The sequence below is a fragment of the Oncorhynchus masou genome, chromosome 18 (genome assembly GCF_036934945.1).
Source record: "Oncorhynchus masou masou isolate Uvic2021 chromosome 18, UVic_Omas_1.1, whole genome shotgun sequence".
NCBI lineage: Eukaryota > Metazoa > Chordata > Actinopteri > Salmoniformes > Salmonidae > Oncorhynchus > Oncorhynchus masou.
The window spans coordinates 48,958,285-48,972,002 of record NC_088229.1 but is presented as its reverse complement, the minus strand read 5'-3'; the positions used below and the strand labels follow the sequence as shown (position 1 = coordinate 48,972,002).

General features: G+C 47.4%; 1 protein-coding gene across 1 annotated transcript in view; it reads left to right on the top strand.

The window, feature by feature from the left end:
• Positions 1-13,718, top strand: part of LOC135504731 (actin-binding LIM protein 1-like) — a 152,504-nt gene that overhangs the window by 124,279 nt on the left and 14,507 nt on the right. Inside the window, exons 16-17 of the mRNA XM_064923550.1 lie at positions 8,905-8,993; positions 9,884-9,998. Coding sequence (XP_064779622.1) covers positions 8,905-8,993; positions 9,884-9,998 — 204 coding nt within the window. The remainder of the gene's footprint in view (positions 1-8,904; positions 8,994-9,883; positions 9,999-13,718) is intronic.

The window sequence follows — 13,718 nt, the reverse complement described above, 5'->3', positions numbered from 1 at the left end:
TCTGCGGCCCATACCTAACCCTTACCCGCTAATATAGAAAATGTGGCTAAATGTAGGCTAAAAGCTGAGGGTATTCACCACATAAAATATGTATCTAAGCCAAACTGAAATTTTATCAAAAAGATGTTGGGTCATTTTAACAGCTTTGACTTTCCTTAAAACTGGTCAAACTGTTGTAATTTGGAAATTTAGCACGAAAGATCTTTGCCATTTCTATTTTTGTTGTGCATTTTCTTTTCAGTCCCGATAAACATCTTTGCGGAGAGGAAAGAGAAAACAAACTTTACCGATGTCAACTAGATTGAAGCATTCATTCTAGTGATTTTTGACATAGGGTTTATTTAGTCTTCTAGGGCAAAAACTAATGACCGAAGAGAAGCTGCATGTATCTAATTATAGACAAGTTGACTAACAACAAGCCAACCAAAATATTTGAAATTATAAGCAGAAACATGGGCCTATCTAAAATGCCTGTCAAAAAAAAGTAAAGACATCTTAGACTGTACAATGCATTTTCTATATTTACGGGTTAGGGTCGGGTGCAGGCCTCAGATTTTCACTATCACATATAGTCGGGCGGTTGCGAATGTGTTATTAACAATTTTCGGGCGGGTGTGGGTGAACAAACACCTGACCCACACATCATTATTAGCTATACAAAGCAGCACCTAACCTTTTAAAGGTATAGGGTCCTTTCAATTATGGTTTATTTGTTTGGATTGAAATCGTGTGATCACCACGTTGATCTCTGATTGTACACCACCTTACTGTAACCACCTCCAATGTCAATGTGTCAATACTGTTTGAAGTCTCTCTTCTGAGCATCTAATGCCTAAGCAAAATATCAAGGCATGTGAGCCTACAGCATATACAAAAATCTAAAAAGAAGTTTCAGGATGGCAACTTAATTCCCTTCAATAATGCTTAATCCTGACATGTTTTGAAGCCTGCTCCTTCCCCACTAGTGGTGCATTGACGAATGAGTATGCTTCGAAACACGTCACTAATAAATATTTAATGGAAATAAGGTCTAGATTTTATCAGATCCGCGCTAGCCGACCTCTGCATGGAGGTTGTTTTAATGGTGACTGAGGTGGAACTGCGTTAGAGCTGTCAAATCAACAAACGGCTCCTTGCGTTACCTTATCATGGACACTGCCATTGGATACAGCGAAACCACATCCAACTTTATTTCAGACAAATCCCACGCAGCCGTGTTACAAGTTCAAACACTTAAATGCGTGATCTTCTATTGTCTACACCCCGATTACACTGATAAGTTATAAATCCCCCCCATCCAAATTAACATGGAAACATGCATTAACCTATCATTATTTCTATCATCAATAAGAGCCTACACTTTATATTGCCGTTTAGAACTTATAACGCAGTAGGGATAATATGGAAGGGAGTGGTTGATGACACACAAGAGTAGCCACTCACCAACACAGCCAAAACATCCGCAATTCGGATGTCGTCCAACACGGGTTAACGCTCAATCTGATTGCATCGAGGCCTAAGTTGCCATCCTGAACCATCTTTCAAGATTTCATTGTAACATTGAACTCCGAGGACGGAGCACCCCTGCAGCGGTGCACACAACAACTATCTACAGTGCATTTGGAAAGAATTCAGACCCCTTGACTTTATCCACATTTTGTTACATTACAGCGAAAACAGAAAACATTTTTGGAAATGTATTAAAAATAAAAATCTGAAATACATGATTTACATAATTATTCAGACACTTTGCTATGAAATTTGAAATTGAATGCCAAGCTTCACGTCTGGAGGAAACTTGTCACCATCCCTATGGTGAAGCATTGTGGTGGCATCATCATGCTGTAGGGATGTTTTTCAGCGACAGGGACTGTGAGAATATTCAGGATTGAGGGAAAGATGAACGGAGAAAAGTACAGAGAGATCCTTGATGAAAACCTGCTCCAGAGTGCTCAGGACAGCAGACAGGGTGCGAATGTTCACCTTCCAACAGGAGAACGACCCTAAGCACACAGCCAAGACAATGCAGGAGTGTCTTTGGTACAAGTCTCTGAATGTGCTTGAGTGGCCCAGCCAGAGCCTGGACTTGAACCTGATCACTGGAGAGACCTGAAAGTAGCTGTGCAACAAAGCTCCCCATCCAATCTTACAGAGTTTGAGAGGATCTGCAGAGAAGAATTAGAGAAACTCCCCAAATACATGTGTGTAAAGCTTATAGCGTCATATCCAAGATGACTCGAGGCTGTAATCGCTGTCAAAGTTGCATCAAGTACTGAATAAAGGGTCTGAATACTTATGTAAATGTGTTGTATTTTATTTAGCAAATTGTATAAAAACAGTTTTTGCTTTGTCATTATGGGGTATTGTGTGTAGATTGATGAGGGGGGAAAACAATTTAATCAATTTTAGAATTGGGCTGTAATGTAACAAAATGTGGAAAAAGTCAAGAGGTCTGACTACTTTCCGAATGCACTGTATATAATCTATGTACAATTAGGTACAAGCATAAGTGTAAGGTGTAGGTGTAAGTGTAAGGTTGCGGGATTACTTTGATCTTTACCGTGTAGAAATGTTCAGCTGTGTTTCAAATGACTTACTCAGACACTGATAGTCCAGTTCCCCTGGTTTCCAACCTAGATTCACCTGCACCAAAAAGAAAGTCTGCTGATGAAATCATCAGATCCGCTACGTTTCCTGCTGCCCATGTCCCCCCTCTGGATGACACGTCACCGAGCAAGAGCGACCACTGGTCCCCCTGCGCTCTCTCCCTGGCCCTGGTTGCCTTAGGTACAGTAGGCTCCCTATGAGCATGCTTGCACTGCCCTACCTCCCACCCCTTAGAGGCTCACTACCCCCTAGACATTTGTGGAGAACCAAGAGGATTTGATAGGTTTGAGCAATATGCCAATAGCTCACTCTGATATACTAGGTATAATTTCTGCCATATTCTCTCAGATTTCAACAAGTGTCTAGGATGTAGTGGTTGGGGTTCTTTATGAATAGGGCAGAATATCACTTTTGTGCACTTGTAGCTTAACCCCACCACTAAGTTTTATTGCATCCCTGCTCTCACTAGAATTTGACTCTGGAACACAGACTTTTACAATTATTTTTGCTGATGCTGAATAGTGTCTCTTTGAAAGGCTGTTGTTGTTGGCGTCATGTCACTTTTTGCTTACCAGTTTTACTTTCGTTTACAGCTACCTATACAATCAATCAATTGATTGATATACAGGTAATTACCAAAATAATGGAACCACTTTTAGTTTATTGATAACAGGTGCTTCAACACAGGTGTGGTTCCTGAGTTAATTAAGGAATTAACATCCCATCATGCTTAGGGTCATGTATAAAATGCCCAGTTGCACATTATAATTTTAGTATTTTCTGTTGTTGAAGGGGCTGTGTGTGTCTCAGTCACCAGATCTCAAGCCAATTGAATACTTATGGTCAATTCTGGAGCGGCGCCTGCGTTTTCCACCACCATCAACCAAACACCAAATGATGGAATTTCTCATGGAAAATTGGTGTAGCATCCCTCCAATAGAGTTCCTGACACTTGTAGAATCTATGCTAAGGCGCAATACAGCTGTTCTGGCGGCTCGTGGTGGCCCAACGCCCTATTAAGACACTTTATATTGGTGTTTCCTTTATTTTGACTGTTACCTGTCTCTACACCATTCACAAATTACTTGGACAGAACTACTGTAACTGAGACTGGTCTCAAACTGACCTGTTTTCCTACACTGTTTTTCTGTGTATTAAACTAATAGTAGAAAGTCCATCTTGTGAAGACTGTTGTAATGTCTCCATTAAACATTCAGTTTAGCTGAGTAGTTGTACTGCCCTGGTGTTGTCTATGTCTAGTCAACTATGTCTCTCATTTGTGTTCTCCAACACTCCTGTTCTTCAATCCCACTGAAATGGCTGGAAAGATAAATCCTACAGTACTTTTGTAAATCCATTTTAAAATCCTGGACAGTACTTTTGTGAATGTGATGACCACAGATGGAAGCATTCTATTATGCATTCTGTTATAGTTTTGGACAGTCTCATTTTACTGTTTCTAGCACTGCTCCTTGGTCAAGATGCCCGTAGTTCACACACAGTGATAAGTGTCACTCCCTTATCTGTTTCACCTGTCCTTGTGATTGTCTCCACCCCTCCAGGTGTCACTGACTTTCCCTAGTGTATTTATCCCTGTGTTTCCTGTCTCTCTGTGCCAGTTCCTCTTGTATGTTTCCAAGTCAACCAGCGGTTTTCCCGGTCTGCTTTTTGCATTCTCCTTTTTCTAGTCCTCCCGGTTTTGACCCTTGCCAGTTTCTGGACTTTGTACCCACCTGCCTGACCTTTCTGCCTGCCTTGACCCTGAGCCTGTCTGTCACTCTGTACCTCCTGGATTCTGATCTGGTTTTGACCTTTTGCCTGTCCACGACCATTCTCTTGCCTACCCCTTTGGATGAATACACATTGTAAGACTCCAACCATCTGCCTCCTGAGTCTACATCTGGGTCTCACCTTGTGCCTTGATAGTACGAACTGGCCATGACAGACCCAGCAGACTTGGACCAGCTCTGCCACGTGGTCTACCTGCAGGAAGTCACCATTAGGAGAAATGAGGAGTTGGTACAGGGCCATTTGGAAGGGCTCAGGTCCTTGACGGTACACCATGACCATGGGTTAAAGGCTATTATGGAGCAAATCGGGGAGTTAGCTCAGAGGTTGCCTGTCAACTCTGGAAAAACCACAATCACCCAGTAATATTTCCCTTATCTGTAGTGAGTTTGTACAGCCTATCCCGGCTCCCCGAGAACCCTGCTTACCACCTCCGGGAGCAATATTCAGGTAATCTTAATACCTACCGGGGTTTTCTATTTCAGTGCTCGCTTATTTTTGTGCTACAGCCATCTTTGTGTCCTTCAGACAGATCAAAGATGGTGTATATTATTACACTAATGTCGGGAAGGGCACACTTCTGGGCTATGGCAGTTTGGGAGCAACAATCTGCCATTTGTGGTCATCTGGAGGAATTTACGGCAGAAGTGAGAAAGGTATTTGAATCTCCCGTTTCTGGGAGAAAGACTGCCAGTACGCGGTTGATTTTCGCATTTTGGCCGCCAAGAGTGCCTGGAATCCGGAGTCTCTTTTCGATACTTTTTTGCACAGATTATCTGAGGTAAAGGATGAGGTAGCTGCTCGGGAATTGCCGAATTGATCTTGACTCCCTTATCGCCCTAACCATTAAAATTGATGGACACCTAAGGGAACGCAAGAGTGAGAGGAGGTCTGGTCTCAGGCACACTCGTGCACCCGCTATAGCGTGTTCACCTCCAAGGGAATCCTCTTCCGAGAGGATTCGAAGCCACCCGAGACGTCTCGTGAATCTACAATGGGTGAGTTGGATACTCCTGAGCCTATGCAGTTGGTATGAGCGAGGTTATCATTTGGGGAACACTCACGGAGGATGAACAGTAACTGTTGTCTGTACTGTGGAGGGGCAGGTCATTTTATAGCTGCCCTATTAGGAAACCCTTGTCTCTAATGGGTACCAGCACCATGGTGAGTCAGACTGGGATTTCCCTAATTCCCATCACCTGCACACCTTTTTTTGTGCTTGTACTCTGGGGAGACCAATCTAAGTCTCTGAGTGCTCATTGACTCTGGGGCTGATGGAAGTTTTATGGATGCCACTATTGCTTCGGAGCATGGTATTCCCACTCAGCCTCTCTCTGTTCACATGGATGCTAGTGCACTGGACGGCCGCTCTCTAGGGGAAGTCACCCATAGTACTGTGCCCATTCAATTACGGGTTTCTGGTAACCACAGTGAGACCATACAGTTCCTCCTCATTGCATCTCCCCATGTTCCAGTTGTTTTTGGATTTTCCTGGCTTCAAAAGCACAATCTTGTGATTGACTGGACCACAAGCTCCATCCTCGGTTGGAGTCCTTTTTGCCATTCCCACTAGCCTTCGATCAGCACAGCCTTTTCTTTGTGGAGAAGGACAATACCCTGCGTCCATGCATTGACTACCCGGGACTTAACGACATTACTGTCAAGAGATGTTACCCCCTACCTCTCCTCTCCTCTGTGTTTGAACCTCTCCAGGGGGCCACCATATTTTTCAAGTTGGACCTTCGTAATACCTACCACCTGGTTCGGATACGCGAGGGCGATGAGTGAAAGACAGCCTTCAACACAGCCAGTGGACATTATCATACCATTTGGACTCACCAACGGCCCCACTGTTTTCCAGGCATTTATCAATGACTTGCTTCGGGACATGCTTAACCAGTTTGTGTTTGTTTACCTTGACGATGTCCTGTTTTTTTCCCCAATCCGCAGAGGAAAATGTTCATGTCAGACAGGTCCGTCAGCGCCTCCTGGAGAACCAACTGTTCATGAAAGCCGAGAAATGTGAGTTCCACCACTCATCAATCACCTTTCTGGGATATGTCATTGAAGGAAATGTTAGGATGGATCCTGGGAAGGTGAAAGTAGTGGTGGATTGGCCTCACCCAACTTCCAGGGTGCAGTTGCAACGGTTTCTTGGTTTTGCAGACTTCTACTGCCGTTTCATTCGGGACTATAGCACCCTGGCGGCCCCCTTCTCGGCACTCACCTCTCCCAAGGTTCCGTTTAAATGTTCTCCAGCTGTCGACAAAGCCTTTGTGGATCTGAAGCATCGGTTCACATTTGGATGTTTCAGAAGTTGGAGTGGGGGCCATCCTGTCAATGCAATCTGCCCAGGACCAGAAGCTTCATCCCTGTACCTTCCTGTCCCATTGTCTCAATCCTGCTGAAAGGAACTACGATGTTGGCAACCATGAACCCCTGGCCGTGAAGATGGCGTTGGAAGAGTCGAGGCACTGGCTGGAAGGAGCAGAACAGCCATTCCTGGTCTGGACCGACCATAAAAACCTGGAATATCTTCATACAGACAAGCGCCTCAACTCCAGGCATGCCCGGTGGCCCTCATGTTCACCAGATTTAACTTCACCATTTCCTACCATCCAGGGTCAAAGAATGTGAAGCCTGAAGCCCTCTCCCGCTTATACAGTTCCTCTGCCACACCCTTGACCTCTGAAACCATTCTCCCTACCTCATGCTTTGCTGCCACTGGATTGGGGTATTGAGAACCTGGTCCGCGAGGCACAACGCTCCTAGCCTGGACCTGAAGGTGGCCCGGCAAACCGGCTGTTTGTCCATAATCAAAATCCGGTCCTGGAATGGGCTCATTCCTTCAGGCTGACCTGTCATCCAGGGTCCTGTCGTATACTGGCTTTCCTTTGACAATACTTCTGGTGGCCCACAATGGTGCCTGACATCTCTGCCTTCATTGCCGCATGCCCAGTGTATGCTCAAGACAAGACTCCACGTCAAGCTCCTTCTGGTAGCCACTACCATTCCCTAATCACCAAGGCTGCCCATTTCATCCCTCTCCCCAAACTACCTTCTGCCAAGGAGATGGCTCAGCTTATGGTGCAGCATGTCTTCCGGATCCATGGACTCCAGGTAGACATGGTCTCTGATCGAGGTTCTCGTCTCAGCTCTAGAAGGCATTCTGCACCCTTATTGGGTTATCGGCCAGCCTGTCATTCGGATTCCATCCCCAACCCAAGTCAGTCGGAGCGAGCCAACCAAGCCCTGGAAACCACACTTAGATGCCTAGTCTCAACCAATTCCACTACCTGGAGCCAACTAGTCTGGGTGGTGTATGCCCGGAACACCCTTCGCTGCTCTGCCACGGGACTCTGCCCTTCCGAGTGCTCCATGGGGTATCAGCCTCCATTCTTCCCAGAACAAGAGCAGGAGGTCAGCATACCCCTGGCCCAGATGTTTGTCCGACACTGTCGACGTACCTGGAGAAGAGCCAGGGCGGCAATTCTCAAGACCAACTCCAGGTATCGTCGACAAGCGCACCGTCGCCGGACCCCAGCTCCCCGCTACCGCATTGGGCAGAGGGTATGGCTTTCCACTTGGAACCTGCCCCTGCGGGTAGAGTCCCGCAGATTGTCTCCCCGGTTCATTGGTCCTTTTCCCATCTCCAGAGTCGTGAGTTCCACTGCTGTCCGTCTTGTTACCCCTTACCCTCCGTATCCACCCTACCTTCCATTTGTCCAGAATTAAGCCTGTGTCTCACTGTCCTTTGTCTTCTGTTTCCAGGCCCATCTCGCCCCCCTGGGTAATCGATGGCCAGCCAGTGTATACGGTGAGACGCCTCCTGAAGGTTCGACCTTGGGGCAGGGGTTTCCAGTACCTGGTTGACTGGGAGGGTTATGGCCTGGAGGAGAGGTGCTGGGTTCCTGCTAAAGAGATCTTGGACCCGGCCCTCATCGCCGATTTCCACTGCCGACACCCCGGTCAGCCAGGTATGCGCCCAGGTAGGAGGCGTCCCTGGGGGAGGGGGTGTCCCTTCCTGATCTGTTTCACCTGTCCTTGTGATTGTCTTCACCCCCACCAGGTGTCTTCACCCCCACCAGGTGTCGATTTCTCCTAGTGTATTTATCCCTGTGTTTCCTGTCTCTCTGTGCCAGTTCCTCTTGTATGTTTCCAAGTCAACCAGCGGATTTCCTGTTCTCCTGCTTTTTGCATTCTCCTTTTTCTAGTCCTCCCGGTTTTGACCCTTGCCTGTGTCTGGACTTTGTACCCACCTGCCTGACCTTTCTGCCTGTCTGCCACTCTGTACCTCCTGGATTCTGATCTGGTTTTGACCTTTTGCCTGTCCACAAATATTCTCTTGCCTACCCCTTTGGATTAATAAACATTGTAAGACTCCAACCATCTGCCTCCTGAGTCTGCATCTGTGTCTCACCTTGTGCCTTGATAGATATGGACCTGTGTGTCAGTGTGCCTGCATGTTTTTCTGTTGGCTTATTCGTGGGTTGTGTATGCTACACCTAGGATCAGAAGGAGGAAGGAGATGGTCTAGGGAAGAGGAGGAAGAGGAGGCCCTGAAGAGAAAGCAGCTCCAGGAGGAGCATATCAACAAGGTTAGAGAAGGCACATTAATAACCTGTTCCCACAAACACACACTGGTCCAGATAGGCAGCTCAGCCAGACTATTGTACAGTATGTTTGAAAAACATTTTTCCTGCAGGTATAATGCTTAGAAGCATGATCAAGCCTTCATACTGTCTCATAATAATGTTTACACTACGTTATGTTTCAACATTTTAACTGACTCAAAATATCTGGTGTTTAGTAAGGATCATTATGAGATCAAAAAACAGAAGATGGTCATACGTGCTTAGGACAAGTGTTACAGTGCGTTATAACTTGATCATAATGCATTATACCTACAGGCTTTAAAAAGGCACTGATCACGCCGTTTGGCATTTTTCTGTTGCTCATTTGAAAATGGAGATTTCGGTCTTGGGGGTGTGTTTCCTGTCCGATTCCGCATTTGGTAAATGATTTTTCTCCCCCATGAGGCACTGTAGACGCAGAAGCTTATTTCACTTACTCAAAATCCACAGAATGGACATCTAACTAAGGTGTTTGGTGCAGTATTTCTCAAGTAGAAAATGTGCAATGTGTTGTCTTATGTAAACAAAGTCAGGCTGCTGGGCAGGTCTATCTCTCTATCTATGCTATTGGATAGAGAGCTATCACCGCAGCTGTTCACCCCATCTTAGTGGGTCAAATCAAAACCCAACCTTCATTTACCCGTTGTGTCACACGGATGTTCCAAACTCCGTTTTAGACAAAACTGACTATGACCCAAATTATCCTATTTACACTTTATTACATTGTACATACTAGAATAACTGTTTCTGACTCATATTGATGCCACGTAGGCTGTTTTCAAAATGATTCATTGCTTTTTATAGACAGTTTCTCTTTAAGTTACATTTTACCATAATGTTCTGTGGGTCCACAGATCCAGTCTGGTTTGGGGAAGCTGATAATGAAGGAGGAGAATGAGAAGGAGCAGATCAGGGAACACAGCCAATCAGCTCAGCGCTATGATCCCCATCAGACGAACTGTGATGGAGGTATGTTCTAACCAACCTCACCATATAGTAATTAGCACATTGTTTAGAAGAACCACATCAAAGGAGCTGTAAATTATGGTGGTGTTCATTAGGCACCAAATTGAAGAAAGCGATCAGAAGCGAATTGAAATAGTACCTCTATATATAGAGTCTTTATTATCCCTGAGGTGCAATTAATTTTTTAGCACGTAGTTAACAAAACACAATGAGCACATAGCAATACATTTACACAAAAACAAAACCAGTATATACAGCAATCTGTACACAGCACACGATACAGTTTGTTTGTGGAAGCTGACAGCAGCTGGGATGACAGTTTAGACCTGTTCGTTTTAAACTTAGGCAGCCTGTATCTGCCCTCTGAGGGAAGCATTGTAAATTCATCATATAAGGGATGCTGGGAGTCTCTCTGAATGGATTGCACCTTGAGTCTGACTTACGACTAACATGCTGACCATACTGCCCGCGTTAATAAGTTTGCGCAATTCAACGAGTGTCTGCGTAGCCAGGCACTAAAATAGAACTAGGTTCTATTTTTGATGCTTGACTCGCTGAAAGTCCCATCTCCTCATTGGTTTTTAGGAGCATAAAGTCGTGTGGGTGATTTAAAAGATGAAACAAGGTCCACACTCCAGTCCAGTTAGTACCGGTAATGCACCTAGAGAACATACGATTTTGTGACTCAAAATAGGTCCCAATTCAACAACGATCCAGAAAAAAAGCACCTTGTGCATTTCGGGTAAAATAACAACAAGCTAGCTAGCTAAGTGTCCATGAATGTTTCAACCTGTCCCCAAATTAATATAGTTGGTTCAGAGTTTATTCATACCAATGATGCTGCTACTTTATTTCACAACACCACTTCCTGTCACGGTCTTCCTCCTCTTTATCTGAAGAGGAGAGGCAAGAAGGATCGGAGGATCGGTGGTTTGTGTTCATCTTGAATTTTTATAAAGAGAACACTGAACACTGAAACACACTATACAAAACAATAAACGAAATAACGACCGTGAAGCTAATGAGAACTGTGCTGACACAAGCAATCAACATAGACAATCACACACCACAACAGGACCAAGCGGCGTGGTGACGGGCAGCGGAAGCAGGAGCAGCGCAAGGGGGAATGGACATGGGATGACGTTTTGGACGGTAAGGGTTGCTACACATGCGAGGAGATCCTGGCGGGAAAGGATCGCCTCCCATGGGAACAGGTGGAGCTAGCTAGGAGAGCAGAGGCAGCCGGAGAGAGGAATCGAGGGAACACGGCTGGCAAGGAAGCCCGAGAGGCAGCCCCAAAAATTTATTGGGAGGGGGCACACAGGAAGTGTGGCGAAGCCAGGTAGGAGACCTGAGCCAACTTCGTGTGCTTACCGGAGGGTGAGAGAGACCGGGCAGGCACCGTGTTATGCGGTAGAGCGCATGGTGTCCCCAGTGCGGGTGCATAGCCCGGTGCGGTACATACCAGCTCCGCGTATCGGCCGGGCTAGAGTGGACATCGAGCCAAGTGCCATGAAGCCGGCTCTATGCATCTGGTCTCCAGTGCGTCTCCATGGGCCGGCGTACATGTCACCAGCCTTGCGCATGGTGTCCCCGGTTCGCCTGCACAGCCCAGTGCGGGCTATTCCACCTCGCCGCACTGGCAGGGCGACCGGGAGCATTCAACCAGGTAAGGTTGGGCAGGCTCGGTGCTCAAGAGCTCCAGTGCGCCTGCACGGTCCTGTCTATCCGGTACCACCTCCACGCACCAGCCCTCCGGTGGCAGCCCCCCGCACCAGGCTGTCTCTCCGTCTCCTCCCTACAGGTGCTCCCGTCTGTCCAGTGCTGCCGGAGCCTTCCTCCTCGCCGGCGCTGCTGGAGTCTCCCGCCTGTCCGGCGCTGCCAGAGCTTCCACCCCTCAGTCCAGAGGCGCCAGAGCTCCTCCATTCAGCGCTGCCGGAGACTCCAGTCTGGCCAGCGCCGCTGAGCTACCCGTCTGCCTAGCGCCATCAGAGCCGCCAGTCTGCAAGGAGCCGCCAGTGCCACCAGTCTGCAAGGAGCCACCAGTGCCGCCAGTCTGCAAGGAGCCGCCAGTGCCGCCAGTCAGCCGGGAGCCGCCAGTCAGCCAGGAGCCGCCAGTCAGCCAGGAGCCGCCAGTGCCGCCATTCAGCCAGAGCCGCCAGTCAGCCAGGATCTGCCAGAGCCGCCATTCAGCCAGAATCTGCCAGAGCTGCCATTCAGCCAGGATCTGCCAGAGCCGCCAGTCAGCCAGGATCTGCCAGAGCCGCCAGTCAGCCAGGATCGGCCAGAGCCGCCAGTCAGCCAGGATCTGCCAGAGTCGTCAGCCAGTACGGAGCTACCCCTCTGTCCCGAGCTGCCCCTCTGTCCCGAGCTGCCCTTCTGTCCCGAGCTGCCCCTCTGTCCCGAGCTGCCCCTCAGTCCAGTGGGGTCATTTAGAAGGTTAGTTAGGAAGCCATGGAGCCGGACAATGAGGCGGACTAAGACTATGGTGAAGTGGGGTCCACGTCCCGCGCCAGAGCCGCCACCGCGGACAGACGCCCACCCAGACCCTCCTCTATAGGTAAAGGTTTTTTCGGCCGGAGTCCACACCTTTGGAGGGGGGGGGGTTACTGTCACGTTCTGACCTTTATTTCCTTTGTTTTGTATTTATTTAGTATGGTCAGGGCGTGAGTTGGGGTGGGCAGTCTGTTTGTTTTTCTGTGATTTGGGGATTTCTATGTTTCGGCCTAGTATGGTTCTCAATCAGAGGCAGGTGTCATTAGTTGTCTCTGATTGAGAATCATACTTAGGTAGCCTGGGTTTCACTGTTTGTTTGTGGGTGATTGTCTATGTTGAGTGCTTGTGTCAGCACAGTTCTCATTAGCTTCGCGGTCGTTATTTTGTTTATTGTTTTTGTATAGTGTGTTTCAGTGTTTAGTGTTTTCTTTATTAAATATCAAGATGAACACAAACCACGCTGCATTCTGGTCCTCCTCTCCTTCCCAGGAAGAATCCCGTGACACGTCCAAGATGGAGTAGCAGTCAGACGTGTGTCTGTCTTGTCCTGTCCCATGTATATATTGTTTTCTTCGTATATATTTTAATCTCACTTCCCATCTACGGTCCTCACCGTTAACTCGGACATCAGCCAGCCTCAACCCGATCAATTCCTGCCAGTCTGCACAGCGCAATATCAACCCAGAGTATATCGGACTGCTTTTTCTCTGCCACATCTCCAGATTCTACCGCAAGCTCTGAACCTTTACACCGGATCATCGCAACTAGCTAGCTGCTACTCGAGTGGCTACTCCTGGCTAACGTCTCTGTCCCGAAGCAAGCACCAGTTAGCCTGAAGCTAGCCTCGAGCTAGGCCCATTTCCCGGCTAGCCAAAGAGGTCCACCAGCCAATTCTTGGGCTACAATTCCTATTTTGCCAATTGGCCTGGAAACTTTACTGCCGACACGGAGCCCCTGCCGACAAAACCTCTCATTGTCACTCAATGCCTAGGTTTACCAACACTGTACTCACATCCTATCATACCCTTGTCTGTACATTATGCCTTGATTCTACTCTTCCGTGCCCAGAAACCTGCTCCTTTTACTCTCTGTTCCGAATGCACTAGACGACCAGTTCTTATAGCCTTTAGCCGTACCCTTATCCTACTCCTCCTCTGCTGATATATAGGTTAACCCAGGCCCTGCAGCCCACAACATCACTCCCATTCCCCAGGCACCCTCATTTGT